The 24,849-nt window shown below is 56.1% G+C and overlaps 1 protein-coding gene across 1 annotated transcript in view; it reads right to left on the reverse strand.

Annotated features, from left to right (window-relative positions):
* CD99L2 (CD99 molecule like 2) overlaps nucleotides 1-24,849 on the reverse strand; it is a 35,992-nt gene that overhangs the window by 4,168 nt on the left and 6,975 nt on the right. Inside the window, exons 2-10 of the mRNA XM_059824577.1 lie at nucleotides 12,455-12,520; nucleotides 10,119-10,157; nucleotides 8,554-8,649; nucleotides 7,601-7,681; nucleotides 6,549-6,641; nucleotides 4,247-4,309; nucleotides 3,109-3,144; nucleotides 2,899-3,018; nucleotides 176-241 (exon numbers count right to left, since the gene is read on the reverse strand). Coding sequence (XP_059680560.1) covers nucleotides 176-241; nucleotides 2,899-3,018; nucleotides 3,109-3,144; nucleotides 4,247-4,309; nucleotides 6,549-6,641; nucleotides 7,601-7,681; nucleotides 8,554-8,649; nucleotides 10,119-10,157; nucleotides 12,455-12,520 — 660 coding nt within the window. The remainder of the gene's footprint in view (nucleotides 1-175; nucleotides 242-2,898; nucleotides 3,019-3,108; nucleotides 3,145-4,246; nucleotides 4,310-6,548; nucleotides 6,642-7,600; nucleotides 7,682-8,553; nucleotides 8,650-10,118; nucleotides 10,158-12,454; nucleotides 12,521-24,849) is intronic.

The following is a 24,849-nucleotide window of genomic DNA, read 5'->3' on the forward strand; positions in this document are numbered from 1 at the left end:
AAGGGGGAAAACCACTGCGGTGGGTGTTTCACAAAAAGCTGCAGCATCACCTAAGTGGTGTCTTCATCAAAGAGAGAGGGCAGCTCAGTACAGCACGAGGGACTTTAAGAAAGCCCCTCAGTAAAGCTGCTTTTGTGGCCAGGCGCAGACAGGGTAAGGAGTGCAAGGTTCTCACCTTGGGGTTCCTCGCTTACGACAGCTTCCATGTTTTCTCCTTTCACATATTCCGCATTAAGTCCCTCTGAGAAGTAACAATAAAGACAGTGAGATGGGAGGGTAGAAAGTAAAAATGATTTGCTTTGATGCCTTAAAAACCCTGGTAATGGGCCTATCATCTGCTGTAAAAGCTAAGACGCCTTTTTGCAACCTCCTCTGCGTTAACAGCAGTATAGAAACATCGGTAAACCATGAAGAGTGCTGAGAAAGCGTTGCTGGATGTTAAAGTGACACAGAGCCTTGCCAGGAAGGCACAGCTTCTAGCAGCAGCCCTTTTTTCTGAGTCTCTTGCTTCGTCTTTATCACGCGAGGCAGCAGGGCTAAGTACTGTGCTAAGGCGCTCAGCCGGGAGAAGTGCAGGGAGTAGGTGCGTCCTCCGGACGGGACTGCTGTGCAGCGGGGCTGCGTCTGAGCGTAGATAGATGGTATCGCTCTCATTAAAATCTACGTTACGCAGAGTTGCAAGAAGCAGTTTAAAGCAGGGCTGGGGTGATGAAGCAGGATCCCAGTGGGGTGTCAAATCCCGAATAAGTCCCTTATTTAAATGCAAAGAAGTTTCCAATGTTTGCAAGGAGCGCAGCACAGGCCAAGGGGCAAGGCTGGGCGCTGCCGGGCAGGTGGGAGGTGGCAGCAAGAGGGTGCACAAGGCGAAGGGGGTGGCACCGCTCGCCATGGTCCAGCTCAGAGCTACGGACGATTAAGACTGTCTGGGGTGTGTCATGGACCTCAGCCGTCCTCTACAGCTCCTCTAAAGGACCTCTTTGGAGAGGCAGAGATGGGAGTGCTGTGCTAACCACCATGTCCCGTTAGGGAGGGACCAGGGAAGGGGAGGGGGCCGTGCTGCTTTGCGGAGGAAGGCCGAGGCAATCCCCGCTGCAGCCATGCAGCATGCACTTTTTAGGCATCTAAACTTCATGTGCATCTAAATGCAGCGCAAAGTGGGGCCGGGACCTGCTATGCCTCACCACCAGGTTTTGATGGGGCTCGTTCATATCTCACGGGGAAAGGGAGACAGGGAACAGTGCTGGGGCTGAGGCAAAGCAGCACAACGGGAGCAGCACGATGGGAGCCCTCGTGCAGCAATGGGGCAGCCGCCCCTCTCCCCTTGGGAGAGAAGAAAAGCTTCTGCAGCTGGCTACAGAAAACCCCACAGACCCCCCCGCCAGCACAGACACTGCAGCCTGCGGCTGGCCAAGCCGTGGAGGCAGGAGCGGAGCTCCCGTCCTGCCCGGGCACAGCGAGCGGCTCGGGGCAGAGGGACACGGAGAGGCTGAGCCACAGCCCAGGGCACGGCTAGCGAGCGGGAGATACGGTGTAAGAAAAGGAAGCGGGATGAAGAATATTAGGCAGTGTTGTAAACATCCTTCAGTGGAATCAGCAAATGCTCGTCAGAAGAGGCTCAGAAACGAGAAATGGAGCCACAGCCTCGCCACCACGGAAGGACGGCTGGGCAAGGAAAGAAGCCGAGCCTGCTCCTCCGTGCTTCAAGCCAGTGGTCACTGCACACCACCGCTGCCCCCCCAAGACGTGTGTTTTGCTGGGATAACACCAAATGCAATTTATGTTTTTCAATAAAAAGCCACTTTTGCAGTGGCTGACGGCTCTTAGATTTCTGTCATGCATTGCAATGCATCTAAGGCCTGACATTAGCCCAGCATGCCATGTCTGATGGCTTAAATTAATCCTCCTTTATAATTAACTTTAATTTCCTGCCGCCTTTCTGGGGCTTTGTGTCTCTCAGCTTCCCCCTCATCAAAGCCTTTACTCTTTTTTTTTTTAATTATTTATTCTTGCCAAAATATCATTTAAGTGGGGGGAATATACAAGGGTGTTTCATTCCATCACATTCATTTGACTTTTCCTGCTGATCTAATTTACCAAAATGCTCCTGTTTGTTTCAGGCACAACTGGGAAAATAGCACGATCCCGGCAGAAATTTCCAACCCCTTCCCCCACAGCAGAGGAGACTCACAGGAGATGTCATTTGATTCATTTAAAAAGAGCTTTTTCCAGCTGTTTGCAACCACCCCATAACAGGCTGGGGGAGCCCACCACGGCCAGGCCAGTGCCATGGACACTCAGGACACCTCCTGCAATACTCACACCGAGCAACTTTATGGGGCAGCTTGTGCAAAAGGTGCTTTCTGGGAACAAGGAGCTTAATCTGCTGCTTAATTTGCACTTAATTGCAGTGATTGCTGCACACCTGTAGGAGGGTGGGCTGGATCACCCACGGCTGGCATAGTCGCAGAGGCTGGCTGTGCTGCTCCCTTGCTGCTGCCTGGTGAGTTTTTACCTTTTGCTGAGATTTTGGGTGGTTTTTGGTTGGTTTGTTTTGGGGTGGGGTGCTTTTTTCCACATTTACCCTGTTAGGTGTCTGTGGTTTGGTCCTCGGCTGCAGGTGTCTGTGGGTGCGTGCGAGGGGCTGTGCGCATCCTCCAGGACGGCAGCGGGTCCCGGGGCTGTCGTTGCTGGGGGGTTCCTGCCTGTGCAACGCCTGATGGGGCGGGGGGGGCTCAATAACCCATGGTTGGGGCTGGGGGGAGGGAAGGGCTTTGCTTTGCCAGCTCTGGGTTGCCTGACACCCCCTCCTCTCTCCAGGCTGAAAAATGGCAGTGGGGTTCAGGGGGTAAAGCGGGGGGTGCTTGTTGTGTGCCCCCGAGGTGCTTGGAGAGGACTTACGCTGGATGCTGAAGCAGAACTTCTTCTGCTGGTAGGAGATGTAGCTGGAGACGGCCCCAATGAGGGCCATGGCCAGGGCGCTGGCGATGCCGGCGATCGTCCCCGTCTCTGCTACTCTCCCTGTGGGGCGCAGAAAGAGTGGGGTGCTGTGGTGGGAGCACACGCACCACCCACCCTGTCCCACCCCAGTGCAGCCCCGGTGGTACCCACCTCCGCCATAGTCACTGTCGGTGCTGCCCCCGGCACCTGCAAGAGACACGCGCCCGTCAGTGGCCTTGCACCCCTCTGCTCCCCCCACCACTGTGCCGGGCAGCCCAGGAGGGAGCGGGCACGCAGCGGAGGGGCGGCAGCGCAGCCCCAGGGGCAGCCCTGGGCTGGGGCGAGCGCACGCCCCATGGGGTGCAGTGTCTCTGCTGCCCCACACCTCCGCCTGGCTGCCCGGGGCGGCTCCTCGCTGCATCTCAGAGGGGTCTGAAGCTGCTCCTCTCTCCCACCCGGCGTGCTTGGAGGGAGCATCTGCAGGGGACACCTCCGGCTGCACGACAGTTAACCTCACCTCTGTCCCGTGTTGCCCTCGGTGAGGAGAGGACAAATGAAACGTTGTCAGGTAGTCACACAGCGTACTTGCGCCGTCACAGGGAGGTGACTGGCGAAGCTCTGTAATGTCGGGGAATCCTCGCTTGGCTTGAAGTCTATTTTAACATTGCCTTCCCTGGAGAAACTGGGCTGGGAGGAGAAGTCGATCCTGCTGGAAGCTGCAGTCCTTACCGAGTCACTTGTATCATGAATTTATGGAAGCAGGTCAGCATTGTATTAACGCCTTCGACGCAGTTTGTCCTTGGCACAGGGATTCATTAAATGTTGATTCGGCTTGTGGCATTCATCTCTTTACTCGACTGCTTTTAATATTTAATGCTGCGGATCCTCACAAATGCACAGGCTTATCCGATTGTTGCTGGTTTTTCTCCTTGTTTCAACCATCGGTGGTTGCATGGTGGAAGGCGAACGAAGGCTTGTGCCCTCCCAAGGCACAAGGGTGGGCATCTGCTTTCGAGGTGGGAGGGGAGATGCGGGTCCTGTCTGCCCGGGTGGCAGCTGGAGCTGCAGAGCCTCCGCGGGATCAAAAATAAGCACCTCCAACCGCTGGTGCAAAGTGTGACCATGGGGGCCAAAAACTATGCGTTCCCCTGGCCCCACGGGCTGAGACCCCCTTTCCCACGCGCATGCCCCCGTCGAGAAGGCGAGCGCCGCTCTGCACGAGGTGGTTTCTAGGAGTTTGGCTGATACGGTGATTATTGCCTGAGCTGCGACTGCTAAAGCAAACGAACATACGTATGTCACCGCTTACCTTTCTTCTTGTCCGGGCTGTAGCCGCCGTCCACGATGCCGGCCAGGTCGTCATCCGAAAATGCTTTAAAAATAACAGGAACACATGGTGGTTGGCACCCAAAGGGAGAAGTGGCCCCACCGGGAGGTAGCGGCCACGGGCTTCCCCGCGGACAGCCGGCATGGGCTTCACGTGTGCTCCACAGCAGCGGGGGAGCTCACCCTCGCAACCTGCGTAAGGCCAAATTCACCCAGCAAAACACCGAAGCCGCCTTCCTGGGAGGGTGAACGCAGCCAGAGCTGCCTAGAAAACAACGTAACGGGAAGGGAAAATAGTGCGTGGCTTGCTTGGGATGACAGCGATCCCAAAAACCGAGTGCCTTTGGATGAGCAGACCTTGGAAACGGGACTTTTGGGGGATTCTGGGCAGGGGTCACCTGTGAGCATCACGCACCCAGGGTGGGACCAGCCTCCTGCGAACCTCTGCTCCTGCGGAAATGTTTCTCTGCTGGGCAGACGGACGCTGCTCTATTCATTTGAGTATTTTCTCTAAAACTCTCCACCTGTTTTGAAGAACCGTGCGGGGCTTTCTGTGCAGCAGGGCCCAGAGCAGGGGTTTGCACGCCCATTTAAACCAGTGGCTCCCAGTCAGCTGGCTACTCCATCCCCAGCAAGAACAGGGACCGGTTAATAAGCAGTTCTGCTTCTCTTGCAATTACCAGACGTTAACAAAATGTTTAACCCCAAATTATTTTAAGCTCATAAAAGAGGTAATAATTGACTTTAGGTCTAGCTTGAAAGAAGTACCCCCGAATCAAAGTTTAAATACTACTGTTTTTTTTTTTTTTTAACTTAAATGACTGATGTATTTACGAGTTCATGAAATGTTTTGGCTGCTCAGCCTCGGCTGGCAGCGGCGGAGGGAGGAAGAAGCGGTTTGCGTTTGTGGTGGCCGTGCTGCCAGGGGCCGGCATGCCCTGGCCCTGACTCCGGCGAGCCCCTGGCAGTGCCAGCCTGGCCCAGGGTCCGGCAGGCAGGGAGCCGACTCTCCTCCTTCCCAGAGGGACAGAGCAGCTCCAGTAGAAGAACTGAGCACTGGCACATCTGGGTACGGGTGAGAAAGTTATCTTGGACACGGTTGTAGTGGGAATATTTAACGCGTGCAGGATAGGCACAGAGAAACGCCGTCTGGGAATCAGCAGCTGAATGAGTGGAGCTGTTGAACCTCTTGGCTCCAGTCCCAGAGGGAGCCTCGGGGCGCAGCAAGGCACGGGATGGGAGAAGAGACCCGATGCCAAGCCAGCAAAAGGCTCCTTCTCCGATGCTTTTCCTTGGGAAGGGTTACCTTCGCCTTAACAGCCTGGAAGAGACTGCCTTATTCACCAGCTTACCACAAGAAACAGGTTTATGGGCTTAGTAATGAGTGTAAAAAGAAAAAAAAACCCCACCCTGACAATGCCAGAACCAGGAGAGGTCCCAGGCAGTCCAGGGTGCAGCCACGGCAGGGGAACGTGCGTGCTGGTTTGTGACTGGTGCCACGTTCCAGCGGTTCAACGCCTCAACCTTTCCTGCAGGAGTCTGAAACCTCAACAAGCCCAGAATAGCAAAGTGCAGACAAGTCACCTAGTTAATACAATCTAATAAAATATCTGACTATTAATTACACGTGTGAGCAGGGTATACAGCCATCTCGACATCAATAAACTAGCCGTGCAAAGTCTGTTTTCTAGCTCAAGTGCTCGAGGGAACAATCCTCGTAGACAAATGATTCATTCACCGGAGTATTTTAGAGATGGAAAAAAAATCTCCTAGCCCATAGCGTATGTTATGCCAGGACTTAAGCCTGCTCTAGATTTATGTCTTGGCAATGACTGTGAACCCCAACAGCACATGCCCTCGGTTAAATAGCTGTCAGGTACGGGGACGAGGGGGAACTTAACACAATCACCGCAATTTAATGGGTCAGAAGAGACCCTGGGAAAGAAACCTGCAGACAGCCAACAGGTCGTTAGGCAGAGCCCCTCTCTGCCAAGCACTGCCGAGGCGGGAGCTCCTTCCCTCCCCACGGCCCTGGAGGAAGGGGCTGCGCTGCCTGCGGAAAATCCCCCTCCCCTGTGCGGGCAGGGCAGGGGCAGCGGGGTGCCGGCGGCAGGCAGGAGCCTCGGACAAGGCAATGCCTCTGTTTCTCCTCACCCCCTCGCTTGGCGGGGATGGTGCCTGGCAGCGGGAGCCCGCTCCCGGGAGGGGCCGGGGAGGACCTCCCGCAGGTCCCGGGGGACAGCACGGCTGGTGGCAAGCGGGATGGAGAGGGGAAGTCAACGTACCTTCACCTGGCCTTACGTCCGGCCTCCCAGCATCTTTCCCATCGTTCTTATCATCAAGGGCATCAGCCAAGTCAAAATCCATAGGATTCTTTGCTAGAAAACAACGTGGGGTTAGTAGTGCTCGCCATAAGCTGGGGAACTCCGTAATTAATTAATTAATCAAGGAAATGGCTCAGCTTTGCCTGGGGAAAGTGCCGGTGAAAGAGATGAACCCCCGACACAAGCATCTCCCGGTTTCGCTACACAGTGGCGTGGCAGATCTTCCAAACCCAACCCGTTCCGTGTCCCCACACTGCTGTGGGGAGGAATGTCATGTTCTTCCTGCAGGAACAGTCTCGCGCCACGGCTCGAGCACCAGGCAATCGGATAAATCAAGGCAGGTAGAAAAGGTCAGAGCCAAACAGGCGCTCCCAAGGGCCCAGCCGGCGGAGGGGAAGGCGGCGGCTGCGCCGTGCTGGCGTGCCGGCTGGAGCGGCCTGCGACTTGATTGCTTGGTGTTATTTTCCGCTGTGAACCGCCCGGTCGGTACCCCGAGCAGCCCGGCTCTGACAGAGCAGCTATTGCCTTCGCTAAAGAGTGGCTGAAACTGGGGCACGGAGCCAAGCTGAGCCCCTCAGCCCTCTCGCCAGCTCGCAGCTTAGTTTATTCCGATCCAAAATTGATTTTTAAGACTGGGAGTGCCTTTTGCCAAAACTCTGCCTGAGCACTGCCCGGCTGACAGGGTGCCCTGAGCCTGTCACGGCTGTGCCGTGCCATGCCATGCCATGCCGGGGAGGACAGCAAGCCCACAGCCTTAAAACAGGCAGGGGAATGCAAAATGGTCCAGGAGCTGCCGAGAGCCCCCAGGGAAGTGCAGGGTAATGCCGAGATACCCTGTCTGCCGTCTGGTTTTTTGTATTATTTTTCCCGAGGTGTCTCGCGAACAAACAGATGAGAGGCTGGAAATACCGGGGCGAGGGGCAGCGCCGCCGTCACAGCACATCCCAAAGCCTCTGCCTGCACCGGCAGCAGAGACAGGGCGAAGCCATCGGGTCTGGGGCGCTCATGCTCACCTGGGTTAGGCTTGGGGGGGGCCCTCGTAGTTTTTGGCTGCTTGGTCGTGGTGGTGCGGATGACATCCCAAAAGCTGTTGTCTGAAGGAAGGGGGAAAAAAGAGAGACCAAAATGATGTTACCCTCTGAAATGCGCATATGGACAAGCGCTGGGAGGGGAACCCCCTCCCCACAGGGAGACTGGGGCTGTGCTGGGGGGGCTCAGTGTTCTGGTCTCTCCACAGCTTCAGCTGCTCCTGACACTGGGGGCACCCGCTGCCCGTCAGTGCCCCGGGGATGCTTGAGCCCCTGGTGTGGGTGGCAGGCACCTTCACGGGGATCCCCGGTGCCGGGGCATGTGGCAGTGGGCTTGAATTTGAGAAGGGGACAAGCAGGGCTGCCAGGAACGCCCCCCAAACATGCTGCTGGCGGGACGCACACTACTGCCTGCTCACGGGAGCTCTGCCACCGTGAGGGCAGCCCCGCGCCACCCTCGCCGGCTACCCGTGGCACGCAGGAGCAGGATCAGGCACCGCCAAAAAGATACTTAAGGATGTGCCACTTCAGCGATGAAATCTCCCACCTAACAACAGCTAACGGCTCCGTCCTGGTTAAAAACTTTTACAAACGCTGCTCGGCGAAGCTCCCCGATATGGCTCGGGCAGGGGTGTGTGGGCAGCGAGGGAGGGAGGGCGGCAAAATACCGGTGCCGACCCTCCTGGTACGTCAGCGAGAGCCTGGAGCGTTTCCTCTGCCAGGTCCGCTATGACCGTGGAGCCGCAGGAGGCGGTCACCTTTTAAAATCACCTGTTGGTGGTCACCAAAACTTGCCGGAGCTCATCTCTCAATGCCCGATCCCAGCCCCCCAGCTGCCAGGATGGCTCCTGGTTACCTCCGGGAGCGTTTTCCCCGTGCGGAGCTCGGAAGGCGAGCACGCATACACCCTCCCCGGGGCGTGGGGAGCTCCGCAGTACCTGGCTTCCCTGGCCTGGGGAAAGGCTTTGGAGTCGGCTTGGCTGGTTTGGTGGTAGTCTCCAGAGGGGTGTCAAAGTAATCAGCCAAATCAAAGCCTGTTGCAGGAGAGAAGGGATCGTTAAAACCCCCATCGTTTGTGGGGACGGTAGGAGGCTTTTGGCACACATCCCCCGCGCGGCAGCTCTGCAGGTGCTGCACAATGACGTTACACCATTGCCGGAGGTCACCGGTGCCTGTGTCGGCACGGGGCTGAGAAGGGCGTCCAGCTGCTCTGCTGCTCAATTGTAACCGTACCGCAGAGCCTTCACATCAGCCCGGCCGTCCTTTACTCTCCCCACCCGAGCTCTGGCTGCTGCCCAGCCCCAGCCCGAGCGACCCCAAATTAATGTGTGTTGGGGGGAGACCCGCCGGTGTGCTGCGGCATCTCCTGAGAGATGGTGCCGATGAGAAGGTGCTGCAGGGATTGAGCCGGTGGCTGGGACCCGCTCTGCTCCCCGCACAGCCACCCGCGAGTGACCCTGGGCTGAGCAGGGCAGGCGTGGGAGAGGGGCCAGGGTACAGGAACACGCTGCAGGAGCCTCTCGGTGCCATCACTCATCCAAAAGCACTCCCCGGGGAAGAAGAAACTCGCCGAGACGAAGTCTTGGCCTCGGCATGCGTCCATTTCCCGGGGAGAGTTTATTGGATCAAACAGCCTCTTGTTTGGGCTGCAGTCCAAACGCTGAAGCCCTGCGCGTGCTTCCGGCACTTGGCTTTTCTTGTCCCTAGCAAAGACCACAGTGGCCAAGGAGCTGGACAGTCGGGTTTGCTGAAATTTGTGCCAAGATCCTGATGCAAGGGCGAGCGGGTGCGCTTCCGAGCGCTCCCCTGCTGCAGTTTATTTCAGGATCCTCTCGCAGGGTTGAGCAACCCTCGGCTCTTGTGACTGCGCTATATTTAAGTAGGTATGTTTGGACAGCACTGAGCCAGAGGAGCTGCTGGCAGTGAAACTCGGGTGAATTTAAGGGAGCTTCCTCAACCGGGGCAGATGCTGTGGAGCCAGCCAGCCAGCACATCTGACAGGCACAAACAGTCGGAGAGACATTTTTCCCTGGATCGGGAGATGTCACCAGGCTGAGCCTTTCCGTGGAGGTTGGGGATATCTTGGAGTAAAGATAGGAAGGAAAATATCCTCTGGGTTCCCTCCTGGAAGGAAAGCTAGCAGGTGCCACGCAGCCAGGAACAAAAGCTCTTGTGTAGCTGAGCGGTGATTTGTGTCTTTTCCATTAGGATACTGCAAAGTGTGCGAAATTCAGCCTTGGCCGTATGTGCTCAAATACCACTTGCCTTCAACATGGACAGAAATATCAATATTGCATTTACTTTGGCCATACAGGAGGAGTGCACATACGCATGCCGGCATCAGCCTTCTTACAGGCAAGCGAAGGTGTCCCAAAGGCTCTGCTAAGGCAGCAGCACCCAGACACACACGCGCAGCCCGTGGCGGGGGCTCGCATGGTTCAAACCCCCGTGGCAAGCAAACCCCGCGCTGCGCCTCAGCGATATGCACGCAAGAAGGTCTCACCTGTCTCACCTGCCGGCTTTCTGGGGCCCTTGGGAGTGGCTGTGACAGAACAGACGGGGAGGAAAATGTTAGTCATGGGCATCGCCGAAAATGCGTCACTTCTGGTTTGAGAATAAATGGCAAAGATTTCACCACAAGCTCTCCAGCTGACCATCGCTGGTCTGCATTTGTAAACACGGAGCCCAGAGCCACGAAACCCCCACGCGCACAGCGCGTGGCCGCAGGGAGCGGGACTGCCTGTGCGCGAGGGCGGGCGGCTGCAGCCCCGTGCAGGATTGAGCCCAGAGCTCTGCAGGGCATAGCTGGGGCCGGGGCCGAACGCTGCTTCCGTGCAGGCCAGCGTCCCGCCAAGCGGGAAGCAGAGCGCTGCAATAAACTGCTCCGAATTAAGACTCCTGGAGACAGCAGCAAACAGAGCAAGGACAGACACTGTACAGGACACCGTGGAAAACAAGAGTAAGCTGCCCATATTTTGTTGTCTCCCGCCTGGTCAGTCAGTTAAATGATAGAAAATTTCCAGTGCTGCAATAAAGCCTCCCTGTCAGCTGGAGGAATTTTGGTGACACCCCGATGCTCAGATCCCAGCTCCCCTGGCCACTCCTGGGCTAAAACAAGTTCCAGCCAGCCCTCGGGGAGGTTGATGATTATTTTTTTCACTCTCTGTAAACCACTATCTATTAATAGCGGCTACCATTACCAAGTATATGAATAAATTATGAGCAAGACTTGTGGCTGCTCTATTCCCATTAATTTCCATTTGCGCCTCTGAACACCAGAGTGCTTCTGCTGGGCATCATTTCCAGCGTGCCAGTGTGGTTTGATGTGACCCGACTCCAGACCCTTAGTTTGCTTTTATGCCGGGGCTGATGTGATGAAGTCCAGAGTGGGATGCAGCAGCCGGGGCAGGCTGCGGGGACAGCGCTGCCTCTTCCCCCCTGCTCACAGCTGGGATTCCAGCCTGGGGAAACACTGCTTTCCCTCTGCACGAGGTGGCCGTTACGCGTTTCTAACAGGTCTCCCCACATACTGCATTAAAGGGCTTGCAAAATCCTAGGTGAGATCCCTCAGACCCGTGACCAAGCCCAATACCCCATGGTCTATCCTGTCCCCCTCCTGCTGAACCCGGCACGCCGCAGGAGAGATGGACGGAGCATCCTGACTATTCCACGTAAACTCCAACGTAACGCAGCACAAGTGTCTGTGTGCTGTTAGACTACAAAGTAAGAGGTTTCAAAGCCTGTTATAGCTTTTATTTCAATACTTGTAGGTGTATTTTGCGTGATCACAGGGGCCGGCACCGCTCGCAGAGCGCTCTCCGCTACCGCCCGGCTGGGCACTGGGTCTGGGGACAGTCACCATGAACCGCGTGGGGAGGGACGGGCGGTGAGGGGTCCTGGGTGCTGGCGTTTGCAACTCCGCCGTGGTGCCTCCGTGGCCGGGCAGCGGAGGGGAGATGGTGACGTGTCCAGGTGCAGACCCAGCTTGGGCTCAGCCCTCGGCGCTGGGGGGAGGCGTGCGACGTGCCCCTGGGAGGGAGGCGAGCGTCCTCCCATCAGCTGCTGTGCTGGAGGTCGGGTTATCTCTTTTGGGTATAAAATGAGAGTTGCTGCCCTGAATTTCCTCCCCCCAGGGTGGTGCAAACCCCCCCGCCGGCCCCCTGACCTCGCCGCTCTTTCTGCCAGGCCTGAGGCTGAGCTCTGCCGGGCACCGCTGTCCCCTCAGTGACACAGCCCAGCCCCAACGTACATAAAAATTAGGTATGTCAAAGCCAAATATTAAATATCAGCATGCCAGCAGCAAGGCACCCCCTTCAGAAATGAGTTTCCTTTAGCTGACGGGTTACACTTGAAATTAAGCGAAGCAAAGCAACAACCCAACACGCCGGTTGCTTTCCCCAAGCACCGCGTTGCAGCGGGACCAAGGAAGGACCCGGCGCTGCCCCTGCCCGGCCGGGCTCAGCAGGTTGCCCTCACCGGCTGGAGAAGGAGAGCGGTTAATGCATTATCTTCCAGGCAAACAGGGGCATGTTTGATGGTAGGTGTTACTAATGCAGGCAAGGAAGCCAAAAAGATGTGGTCAGTGCTGTCGCTACATCAAAGCACTGGTGTGCCTCTGCGGTTTGCTCACGGGAATCAGAAAGCGAAGGGCACAAGGTCAGCAACCAGCTTCTCCAGGACTATCTCCAGTCCCGCCGGCTGGCAAGCCCGGACACTGCATCTCCTGGGGCAGAGATCCTCCACCACCCTCCCATGAGCATCAGCTCCCAAAGAACAAATTGCATCTATTAATGGCTATTTGTTTTCTCCTCTTTAAAAGAATAAATAAATGTGACTTACGTCGCTTGGTGCTGAGGTCATACAGGGCATCTTCTAGGCTGAAGTCACCTGGGTCGTCCCCATGACCTGGAGACAAAGAATCAGCACTGGTTGTACTCGCTCTGCACAAAGTAAACCACCTTTGAATACGGCGTGACTAGACTCGTTTGCTCAAATTGCTTTAGTTTTTAGAGGGCTTTCTGTTTTTTTCCAAGCCTGACCCATCATCGGTGATGAGGAAGACATCAGCCTTCTCCAAATGCTGTGACTGTTAAATTGCAGAGCAGTCATCTCTGGATTTTCCATTTGTCTGCCCTAATGGATGCAGTATAAAAACACATGCTATGCTTGAATTTGTCAAGGAGAGCCTACCAATTCATCTCTGAAGCTGCCACTCATTTGCGGCTGTGCTCACGATTATACGTTTGCTAAACACCATGAAAACATTGGGACAGCGCAGACAAATTCGGTGAAAAACAGAAAAGCCCTATGCACCTCTTCTTCACAAGTGCCTTCCAACATCAAAGGCTTCATATGAAAATGCTGCTGCTGGCTGCCAAGCACAACTTCGCCTTTCAGAGACCGCCTGCATCATTCTGCCTTGGTAATGCAAACCAGGACCAAACCCCCATCCCAGGGATAGAGCTGACGGGCACAGGCAGATTTTTTTGTTAGAGATGCCTCACCACAACTCCAATCACTTTATAATATCCCGGGGATAACTCGGTGCTACGCCGTGTTCTCCTGCGATAGGGCCAGCTAATCCTTCCTTTCTCTGTCTTTTTTTTGCATCGCGTTAATTACTGTTGACTTACCCTAGTTCTGAATGTATTTGTCTTGATAAATTCATGCTTTTACATCTCAGAGCATGCTGAGTAATTAATATCCTTTGGGTTTGCTAAGTACTGCAGCACTGCGAGAGAACATTAAAATGGCTTTCCTCTTATTCCTACTGCTAAATGGATTTAGCTATTGCCACCTGAGCTCCAGCGTGCTTCATGAATAAATTTAAAGCTTTACTGACAAGGACAATAGCAACGGGAAGGCACCAGTCCATCAGAAAGCAGGTATCAGCATTTCGGTGAAAAACTTCTGCCGAGAGTGGTCACTAAGTACCGCAACACCTCCAGCTCCGGTTTCACTTACCCACACATCACATCTTGTTTCATTTGCCGTCTATTTAAATGTACACTCAGCAAACCTGAGGGTGATTTAAATGCAGGGTCTATGGCTGGAAAGTTGCTCTGGGCTTCTCTCCCCTGGCAAAGCGCTCGACATTAAGCTACTGCTGGGGGGGTGTGTGTGTAAGTAATACAGGTCCCAGCCCACGGCTGCGTTTCTCATTGAGATGAAGGATGCCAACGCTTCCCCTGTGAGCGCGGAGGAGCAGCCGGCAGCGGGCGATGCCCTCTTGCAGGTGGAGCCCAGTTACCACCGTGTGAATTCCGCGGAGCGAAGCATGTGGACGAGCCCCTTGCTCAGCACAGCAGGGCTGTGCTTGGCACCCTCAGCCTCCCCGCACGCCCCTCTGCTCCCTTGCCAAAATATTTGCCTCTTGGGCCTTATTGCTGGTGAAATATTGGCACCATCAGACAGGCGATATTATCCTGCTCCGACAGCATGGACGAAGCCGCAGGGTTATCAAGTGGTCTGTCGGTGCAAAGGAACAAAGTAATGAACATGCAAGACTGTCCACAGCGCTGCGGACACATCCGCCCAGCTCCCGTGCTTGCATGGGGTGCTGCTGCACCACCAGCACATCCCTGCTGAGACCCCACAAGCTCGTTACTGCAGTGGCCAAATGTCCCAAGCTTGCCACTCCAGTAATTTTACGCAGGCTCCCTTTCCCAGCACGGCTGTTTCCCCAGCCTTTACTGGATTTTCAGGAATTGTCGGGGTTCTGTCATTCTTGTCTTTCTATTTTGAACTGTGTTTAAAAAAAAGGTGGAAGAGGAAAACCGCGGCACGTCTCTGGCAGGATTACAAACCCGACTGGGGGAAATGTGCTGTCGCTGTGTTTCATTTTGGTTCCTCCTGCCTCCGCGGCGGGCACGGCGAGCTGGCAGGAGGGATATGGTGGCGGCACCAAGACTCGCATTGGTATGCTAGGAGCCATCCCTTCCCTCTCCCCCTGCTCCCCCTGCTCTCTGTGATTAAGTAAATGTTAAGGGTGCTGATTTGCTGCACACCGAGCCCTGCCGTTAGCGCATCCTCCCCGTGCTTCACCTCTGACGTAGGAGACCAAATACAAAGTCAGGGGCTGCGCGCGGCCCCAGGGGTGTGTGCCTCTCACCCGCTCTTTTGCTGAAGGGCTATGGGGATCGCGGGGCTGCACGGAGACATCCCCCCGGCAGCGCGATGGGCCCTACAGGGAATGTGAGTGCCTCAAAAAACGATCGCCCCCCTGCCTGGCTTTGGGGGGCTCACCGGACCCGCCGGCTGAGCAGCACTTACACCTCCCCGGCTGTGGTGACGGCTCCCCTTGGCATCTCTCCCCGCAGGACGAGAGGAGGGTGCTCCTCCAAAACCACCCTCCAAAGAGCCAGCTGGGCCACCAGTGGGTTCAGGGGGGTGAAAGGCGCTCAGGGCCCTCCATCCTCGCCGGGCCGATTTAAACCAGCAACCACTACCATGTCCTGGGCTGCAGCTGCATCCTGGGGGAACCCCCCCACCGGGGAGAGGTGTGCGCGCAGCCCGCGTGAAGGTTAGGAAAAGTGTCGACGCTCTGAATCGCACGGTACAACCTTCCCTAGGAGCTGCGGCGCTTGGCACAGCCGTTTCCCAGGGTTTTCCCACCACTGCCCACGGCAAACCAAGATCCTTTTCCAGGACAATTTAAACCCAGGAATCCCCTAGGCATTGGCAGGGATTAATAATAGATTGCCAGTTAATTGCGGCTGACACCACCTTTATTTCATGCAAAGGGTGTTATAGAGACGTATTACACCTTTTATGGATCAATAACCGAGCACTGCCGTCAAAGGTACGCAAACTTGCTGCTCGCTCCGACACATAAGAGCTGAACGCTCTCCTCCTTATTCTTTTATTCAGTTATTAAGCAGTAACAAACCTGGCACTTCACAGCCAGATGCTTAAAACCCAACCAGCACTCGGTACGCATGTTTACTTTGCAAACGCATCTTTTCTGGAGGCAGCGCTGCTGCTCCCTGCACTGTCTCATGCAAATCCCTTCGCTCCTGGGGCCCCGGTCCCACTCCGTGATCACTGAAAAGTGGGTCTCCTGGGCTCCCAAAGCCCATCCTCTGATGGGAACCCAAGCACAGCACAGAGTATCTTTATATTAAGGGTTTATATTCTTGGGGGGAAGCTGGGGCACGTTCCTACGTACTAGAGCTCACAAGCAGCCTGCTGCTGAGCTGCAGAGGTGTTTGTAAGGCACGCTCAGCGGTCGAGGTCCTGCACACCCTGAGGTTTCACCTCCCCTGTAGGATGCACCCACGCTGCCTGCAACCTGGTACAGGACCATAAAACCACTGATACACAAAAGCATCCTCCACTGGTTGCTCGGTGTTGGGGAGCAGTACGGGATCTTCGCCGGAGCTGATGACTAGACTAGTTTTGGGGTTTTTTTCCCCACCCTTGCACCGGGTCCTTGGAAGAACTCTTGTTTCTGGCTGCTGGGAGCAGACGTGCATCCCCAGGGGCGGCTGGGAGGCGATTCAAGCCCCGTGTGCCAGCGGGCCAAGGACACTGGAGCATCTGCAGGACTGCAGGTCTATGGTGGGGGGGAAACGGGCAAACGAGACGTGTTTTCCGTATTTTTCTTTAATACGACAATCAAAGGAAGCTGAGACGGGACAACTCATGGTACCTAACATGAACCCCCCAACGCCAGAGCAGGGAGGTAGGGAGACCCCAAGGCTGCAGCTGTGCCGGGCGGAGGCTGTAAAACAGAGGTGAGAGTTATGGCCGAGCCGGCGCCACAGGCTCCCCCACCTCTTGCTGAGTCCCCTCGCCTTGCCGGGGGTATTTTTAATCAGAGCTAGCTGCTCTTTGAAGGTAGAAGGGTTTTGTGCCTTAATGTATTCTCTCCTCATTATTTTCTGTAGCAGGCAGCTCAAATGCGCAATTGTACTCGTCAGCTTTTTAGTTTTTACAATTATATATATATTCTAATTAAGCCCAACTGTTTGACAAAGCTTGAATTACAGTATCATAATTCACACCCAGTATATTGCTAGGCTGTCTGCAGCACTCGGAGTGAGGTGTATTCCATTTTTAGTGCCAGCCCACGGATCTCTTTGTGCAATATATATGTGTTTAGCTTCCCTGGGAATTGAGAGCCCGCGACGGTACGAGATTGACAGCCCGGGAGATTACGGGAGAATGCAAAGCAGGTACAAGGGCAGTGGAAAGTAATTCAAACTGCCTGACTTTTATGCAACTACCTTAGAAGTGACGTGGCGGGCAGCGGGTGGGAGAGCGGGATGAAAGCGTGCCGAGGTAACCGAAAGCACCAGGGTCTCCCCAGCAACCAACATTATCGTTTTTTTGGCTCTGAGTTATGGTGTTGGCATGCGCAGGCGGTTCCCTGTGCAGGGCACCCACAGCTGCGCTGGCACCTCTGCAGTGTGCTGGGGACAGATGGATTCTGGGTGCAGGGGCCATGTCATGCTGCCAGTGCTCAACTGCATCCTCGCAGTGGTGCTTCCTGCCGTCTCGGCAAAGATACAGCCCCAAAGGTCTGCAGGGAGCAAACGGCTGCTCCTCTGCGAGCGCAGGTCGGCTCTGCAGCGGCTGGTGTGCCTCCAGCAGCACCGGGGGTCCCCGGGGGCCCCTCCTGGAGCAGGTGACAGCACTATGCCGGCAGCCAGAGCAGTGATCCCAGTCAGCTTCAGACTCGCTGATGCTCTCCACCACCACTGCCTGGGTGCTGGCCACCGCCACCTGCCAAACACGTGGCAAATTTACTTGCAAGTGCCAAGTTGCTTGCAAATCTTGAGTTCTTGCTGACTGCTAAGACCAGAGCACAGTCCTACATGCGTAGGGAGAGCAGAGCTCCTCGGAGCTGGGGTGTGGCAGACGGTCTCTGGGAGCAGCGCTGGCAGGCCAGGCGGGTAAGGACAGCCTCGGAGCGCTGCCCTTCTCTCCGGAGACATGCCCAGGTGTATTGGGTTTGTGTGGCAAGGTTTTGGTAGCAGTGGGGCTACAGGGGTGGCTTCTGTGAGAAGATGCCAGAAGCTTCCCCTACATCCAATAGAGCCAATGCCAGCTGGATCCAAGACGGACCCACCGCTGGCCAAGGCTGAGCCCATCAGTGACGGTGGTAGTGCCTCTGGGATTACGTATTTAAGAAAGGGAAAAACTGCTGTGCAACAGCAGCCAGAGAGAGGAGTGAGAATATGTGAGAGGAACAGCTCTGCAGACCCCAAGGTCAGTGAAGAAGGAGGGGAGGAGATGCTCCAGGCGCCGGAGCAGAGATTCCCCTGCAGCCCCTGGTGAAGACCATGGTGAGGCAGGCTGTGCCCCTGCAGCCATGGGGGTCCACGGTGGAGCAGATATCCACCTGCAGCCCGTGGAGGACCCCGCGCTGGAGCAGGCGGATGCCCGAAGGAGGCTGTGACCCCATGGAGAGCCCACACTGGAGCAGGCTCCTGGCAGGACCTGTGGAGCTGTGGAGAGAGGAGCCCACGCTGGAGCAGGTTTGCTGGCAGGACTTGTGACCCCGTGGGGGACCCACGCTGGAACAGTCTGTTCCTGAAGGACTGCACCCGGGGAAAGGACCCACGCTGGAGCAGCTCGTGAAGAACTGCAGCCTGTGGGAAGGACTCAGGTTGGAGAAGTTCATGGAGGACTGTCTCCCATGGGAGGGACCCCACGCTGGAGCAGGGGAAGAGTGTGAGGAGTCCTCCCCCTGAGGAGGAAGGAGCGGCAGAGACAAGGTGTGATGAACTGACCACAAACCCCATTCCCCATCCCCCTGCACTCCTTGGGGGGAGGAGGTAGAGAAATCAGGAGTGAAGTTAAGCCCAGGAAGAAGACAGGGTTGGGTTTATTTCTCCTTACCCTGCTCTGATTTGATTGGTAATAAATTAAACTAATTTCCCCAAGTCAAGTCTGTTTTGCCTGTGACAGTAATTGCTGAGTGATCTTCTTGTCCTTATCTTGACCCACAAGCCTTTTGTTAGATTTCCTCTCCCCTGCCCAGCTGAGGAGGGGAGTGATAGAGCGGCTTTGGTGGGCACCTGGCATCCAGCCAGGGTCAACCCACCACACCAGGCTGTCTCCTAAACAGAGAACTCCTCCTGAAGTTACCTATCTGCCTTGAAAAGCAGACTCTGAGCTTCCTCCAGCTCCTTGGCCACTGCCAGGCAAGACAGACTGCCCAGGGACAAGTCCCTGCACGAACATCCCTGCCGGCAGCCCCTGGGGCGAGGGGAAGCAGGGCCCTGCCGGGAAGCAACGTGGAGGAGAAACTCAGCCCTCTGCAACCGCCGTGGCAGCAGGACCGATGGCTGATGCCGGGGATACATCACCCCAGCCCAGGTCATGGACAGGCGAGAGTGATGGGAGACAGCCCCCCAGCTGGGACAGCCCCTGCTCCTTGCAGGGATGAGGCAACGCTGCCATCCTCGTTCTCCATTCCCAGTGAAACATTCTGATTTCCAGAAGTACTAATCAAAATCATTCTTGATTATGGCAAAAACAACCTCTGCTGAATTATTTTTTTTTAATGCAATTAACAAGGGTATATGGTAATTCCAAGCAATCTTGCTCTTGAGATTAAAGGAAAGCCTGCCAGGAAGCACATGAATAAAGCTTTAAGATGAGAATTTGCATAATGAAGACTTTCTCTTTGTGAAGGGACTAGGGGTGGTTATGTTTGAAACCTATTAATGGAAATGCCTAAAAGCCTCCGCTAAAGTCCATGCGGCTGCCGTGACCCGCGCAGGCTCCGTTGCCCCCGCTGCCCTCCACGCTGCTGGCGCTGCAGGGTCCCACCGGAACGTCAGGTCCACAACACTCCCCGTCCTGCCCTCTCCCTGGGCAGAGTGGCGGGGTGAGCTGTGCCGCGCCGGGCACGCCGGATGGGGCAGGACAGGCAGTGTGGTCCCTGCGCGAGCAGCGCTGTCTGCGGCTCAGGGCAACGCACCCGGTGTGGGTTCTTAAGCCACGGGAAAATTCTGTGTTTCTGTGCGCTAGGGCAGCCGGATGAGAAGCAGATGTCTGTTGCAATTTGATTTCAAGGCTTACTAGGAATAATTCAGATTATTTGGCGGCAGCACCTGATGTGCTTGGCACCCAGCAAGGGTAGCAGAGGTGGTGAGGAAAATGGGACCAGCAAAACCAGCCTGCATCTGGTGGGCTCCCAGCTCCTTCTCAGCAGACACCATTAGCACCACGATGTGGGGCTGGGCCAGAAAGGCGTCCTGGTGTGCAGGAGAAGGGAAGCCCTCACTGGGAACTGCCCCGCCAGGCGCTGAACACTTAAGGGACGGCGGTGCCCATCCGCCCTGCGCCATGCCGACGGCTGCCCGAAGGTCCGAACGCATCTTCTCCCCACCTCAGGTGGAAGGACAGACCTCCAGGTTGCTCCCAAAGCACCCAAAGAAGCAGCGCTACCCCCCACACCCCGCGGTGTCCCACAGCCCCAGGAAGCAGCCGGCGGCTCAGCCTCCGCCACCACGGCCGCACCGGGAGCTGCCGGCAGGTCACTCTGCAGAGACCAGACAAAAAACACGTTGGGGAGGAGTTTCTCATCTGCTGCCATCTCGCGCAGCCTTTCTCACGCCTCCACAGCAAGATTTAAAACTCCGTGGAGAAGCACCCTCGTCTCCTCTTTCCCAACAGCCGCATCTGGTAACCGGCTTGCAGAGAGCCCGTGGTATTTATCAGGTGCACCTGCACGAGGGCTGCAAGGAAACCTGGAAAGCTGCGGGCTGAGGACAGGTGCTGGCCTCTTCCTCCTGAATTTTGGCATGTGAGAAGAGCCCCTGCTCCAGACCCGTCTGCAGGAGGATGAGCTTTGCCACCAGGCTCTTCTTCCCCCAGCACTGTCCTTCTTGGAGCAATGGCAGCTCCCACCACCAAAGCCACCAGCCTCCACCACCAAACCCATCAGCCTCCACCACCAAAGCCACCAGCCTCCACCACCAAACCCATCAGCCTCCACCACCAAAGCCACCAGCCTCCACCACCAAACCCATCAGCCTCCACCACCAAACCCACCAGCCTCCACCACCAAACCCATCAGCCTCCACCACCAAACCCACCAGCCTCCACCACCAAACCCATCAGCCTCCAGCGCCAAACCCACCAGCCTCCACCACCAAACCCATCAGCCTCCAGCGCCAAACCCACCAGCCTCCACGACCACACAGCCAGCTCCCGAAAGGGCAAAAAGCACCATCAAATCCAGAGGCGTTTCTTCATGCTAAACTCTCATCCCAACTTTCTCCTTCTTCCCAACGCTTCTCTTTCACCTGCTTTCAGTCTCACCAATGCAAACCGGTGGGGTTTACTGTATTTCCACGTTTTATTAAAAAAATTGGATGAGAAAGGCTATTAGTGGGGTGGATCGGTTGCTGCAAGTTGATTTTTGCTTCTCAAACCAGCGCGGGACAGCCAGCTCGGAGGCTGCAGGAGCGTGGCAAAGGGGTCTTTCTCCACACGCCTGGGGACTGAGACGCGAAGGAGCAAATTTGTCGTCGGAGGAAAACAAAGCATTTCCGCACGTTTGACTGCTCTGCCAGTGTGAGCATGTCACTGTGTTAAAGCTGCGAGCGGGAGGGGGCTGCAAGCGCCAGCTGGCCCGGAGATGCCGCGGCTCTGCTAGAGACAGCCTAATCCTGGGGGGACGTCCCGAGCACCCATGGACAGCCACACAACATCTGTTTCGGGGGGGGGATGCTCAGCCCAGGGCTGTGCGCAAGGTGTTTGTGTGGGGCAGCGAGGGGCCCACACCACGCATCACATTGCACTGGCTGCTGCCACGCGATGTGACCGAAGTCGGTGTAACAGCAGCAAGGCCATGGAGGAGCCCCGGTGCCGGGGGGACTGTCCTGGCTGGCAGGGTGCTTGGCCGCAGCCCCGGTGCTTGCGGCACAGCAAAGGGCCCATGTATGTCCTTTAATGCCATTCCCACCTCACCCTTTGGGGACAACCCCAAGGAGGAGTATGGTTGCACAGTGCCATGAACTACATCACCCCCAGCGTAAGCTCTGTGCAGGGACCGCCGAGGGTTTGATCTGCCGAATGAAAGCGCCTGGCCCCCGGGAGGGTGCATAGCCTCCGGCTGGGCTGCAGCTCTCAGCTCCGTAGGAGACCAGCAGCTCCCCGACCTGCTCGTGCACCCCACACTCCCCAAAAACACCGGCCAGAGCAGTACCCCCCACCATGGACAGATGAAGACCGCCACGTGCCGGCAGCAACCCTCAACAGCTCGGAGTGAAAAGCAAAGCCCCGTCAAGGGCAGTGCTACCGGAGCTAGGAAAGGCTTTACATCAGAGTTTCCCACGGGATGCCTTGGACCGGCAGCCACTGACTGGGTCTGCCCCATCTCTGGCTCCACAGCATCGTCCTCTCTCCAACCCCACACTGAACGAACATTTCACCAGGTCCCCAGCGCGGTCAGAAAGCAGGTAGCCCTGTTCGGGCAATACAAGATGCCAAGCAAAAACGGTTTTCTTCAGCAGCAGCACTCAAAGCTTTCAAGGTTTCCAAGGCTCTCTGACATCTCTGCATGTAGAGCAGGTGACGTTGTCTAAGCAACTTTACTAAGATAATTGATTTTTGAGGTTTGTGTCACAGAGGTCTCTGTCGCAGCACTGCCAAAACCTGCTTTCAGTTAGTCCCAGACCAATTGCATCGGGAGCAAAAGGCTGGAAGGTTTTTGGGCACAAGTATGCAAGGTTCCTCCCTTTCGGGGGAGTGCCCGAGCCCAGCTGTCCCTGTGGATGGGACGATGCCCAGCTTCCCACGCCTGGGTTGGGTACAGGGGCATTGCGGCCAGGGGCTAACGAGGGCAGGGGGAGCCCAGCCCGTCCCAGCCCTCCCAGGAGCTCTGCCGCTGAGCCTAGAAAGCAAATCTCACCTTCTCTGGGACTCTGGGAAAAAGCTCCCGGTAACCCTCAATAATTCAAAGGTGCATCTGATGGGAAAGGAAGTTGTTTCTTCTTTTCGCTCTTTTCCTGTTTGTTTGGTTTGGGGTTTTTAAAGGAAGAACAATTTATTATACCTAAAGGGGGAAAGGATGTAGACAGCGTCATTTTTTTCTTCCCAGACCCCAACCACTTGGCGAGTGTCAGAGGGGAAATTAGCACTGACCCCATTGCACAGGTTAGGGAATGATTAAAGGTGACTTTCTCACGTCACAGAAGAACCAACTGTGTCATCCAGGACTCCGGCTTGTCCCCCTCCAGATGCAGTGTGCAGGGGTCTGCTGGAGAACTGGATTACTGCTCCTGCAGCAAGGGAAGGGGAGACGTGGGGTGCCGTCACCCCGCTCCCGAGCAGGCGCCAGCCTGGTTTGCCCGCAGTGGAGGGCGGACGGCCACGGCCCGGTGCGGCGATGCTGAGAGCCAGCCCTGCCAGGGAAAGGCAGGCCAGGAGCAGGAGGTAGGATTTGAGCTGAAACCACTTTGGGGACAGCCTTGTGTCCTGGTGTGCTGCCCCAGCCTTCGCCCAGCCCAGCCTCACCAGGCGTAGGGTGGGAAACACGGACCCCCAACTCCCTCGGTCCGTGATCCCTAGCGAAGGTCAGAAAACACAGCAAGTTCCTTTGCCTCCTATGACTGTGGGTGCAGGGCTGAAAATTGGGGTGCTTTAACGTTTTCCTGCATGCTGTCCACCCAGAAACATTACAAGGTACGTTCCCATTAGCCACTTGATTTCTGCTTACATGTTAAGTAACGACTATGGATTTGCCTATGGCCAGAGACACCTGTTTATCATCCAGACAACAAATTGTGGCGTGAAAGCATTTTGTTCATAACCCAGCGCGGAACAACTGATGACAAAGCCAGCGATGCAGGAGCCCAAAGAAAACCAAAATGGGAGATTAAATGCTTATCACCTGAATCCCGATGGAAAGAGATTGCTCTCATCAGATAAAGATCAAGAGAAGATGCTGTAGTTAGAAGTAGGTAAATAGGGAATTACACGGTAAAAACGCTGGTTCATCACTCGGGATGTGCTGCTCCTGTCATACTGTGCTATTTAAAATCAGAAGCGGAGCGGTAGTGGAAATGAAGACTTGGGCGATGCTGACAGACGGAGCGAGGCCCGGGGAGAGCGCGGGGGGTTACAGCCCTCTCCTCTGGCTGAAGGCATTTGTCTGTCCCCTGTCACCGCAGCCTGCAATGCGGGGCTGTTGCTGCGGCGCAGTGCCTGCAACTGCCTGTTTGCCTTTCCACGGCACCTCACCGTGCAAATACTGGGTATTCGGTCGGGGTGGGGAGTTGTTTAGGATCCAGCCTCTCCTCCTCGCTCTCTGCGCCCTCTGCACATCGGATGCGCTGGGACACGCAGGGCTCACCCGGCCACGCTCCCGCTCCCCCCTGCTTTGGGCGAGGCGGCTCCGCTGCTCCCAGGAGCATCGCAGATCCGGGCAGTGCTGCCAAGGGACCGCACCGCCCTGCCAGGGCAAGGGGCTTCCAGCATGGAGAGACAACAGGGTGGGGGGCTCCACCCCACCCTCCCCAAATAGGAAGCAGCAGCAGGGATCTGCTGGAGGTAATTTTGAGCAGGTGGTGCAGGAATGAGCAGTGATTTTTAACCGCCGGCTGTGGCCAGCTGGGCCAGACCACCCCTCTTGGCTCACCCATGGCCAGGAAAGCTGCTGCTCGAGCCTGTGGTGGGAAGCTGTGCCATGTCTCTCTGCCTTTTGCACCGGCTCATTTTCAATAAGGTGGGTTTGGCTCCTTGCTTTCATTGGGGAGCTTGGAGAAGTCCCCTGGGAAGCAGAGTGGGGATGTGCATCCACTCCCTGCTGCTTCCCGTGCCCAGCACAGGCTGCGTCTGCAACTGGGGAGGTAAAGCCAGCTTTACCCAGAGCCTGCCCCCCACATCCAGCTGGGGGCCCCTCACTACGAGAAGGACACTGAGGTGCTGGAGCGTGTCCGGAGAAGGGCGATGAAGCTGGTGAGGGGTCTGGAGCACAAGTCTGATGAGGAGCGGCTGAGGGAACTGGGGTTGTTCAGTCTGGAGAAGAGGAGGCTGAGGGGAGACCTCATCGCTCTCTCCAGCTACCTGAAAGGGGGTTGTGGTGAGGTGGGTGTTGGTCTCTTCTCCCATGTAACTAGTGATAGAACAAGAGGAAATGGCCTCAAGTTACAGCAGGGGAGGTTTAGGCTGGATATTAGGAAACAGGCTGCCCAGGGAGGTGGTAGAGTCACCATCACTGGAGGTGTTCAAAAAACGTGTGGATGTGGCACTGCGGGACATGGTTTAGTGGG

The sequence above is a fragment of the Gavia stellata genome, chromosome 14 (genome assembly GCF_030936135.1).
Source record: "Gavia stellata isolate bGavSte3 chromosome 14, bGavSte3.hap2, whole genome shotgun sequence".
Classification (NCBI taxonomy): domain Eukaryota; kingdom Metazoa; phylum Chordata; class Aves; order Gaviiformes; family Gaviidae; genus Gavia; species Gavia stellata.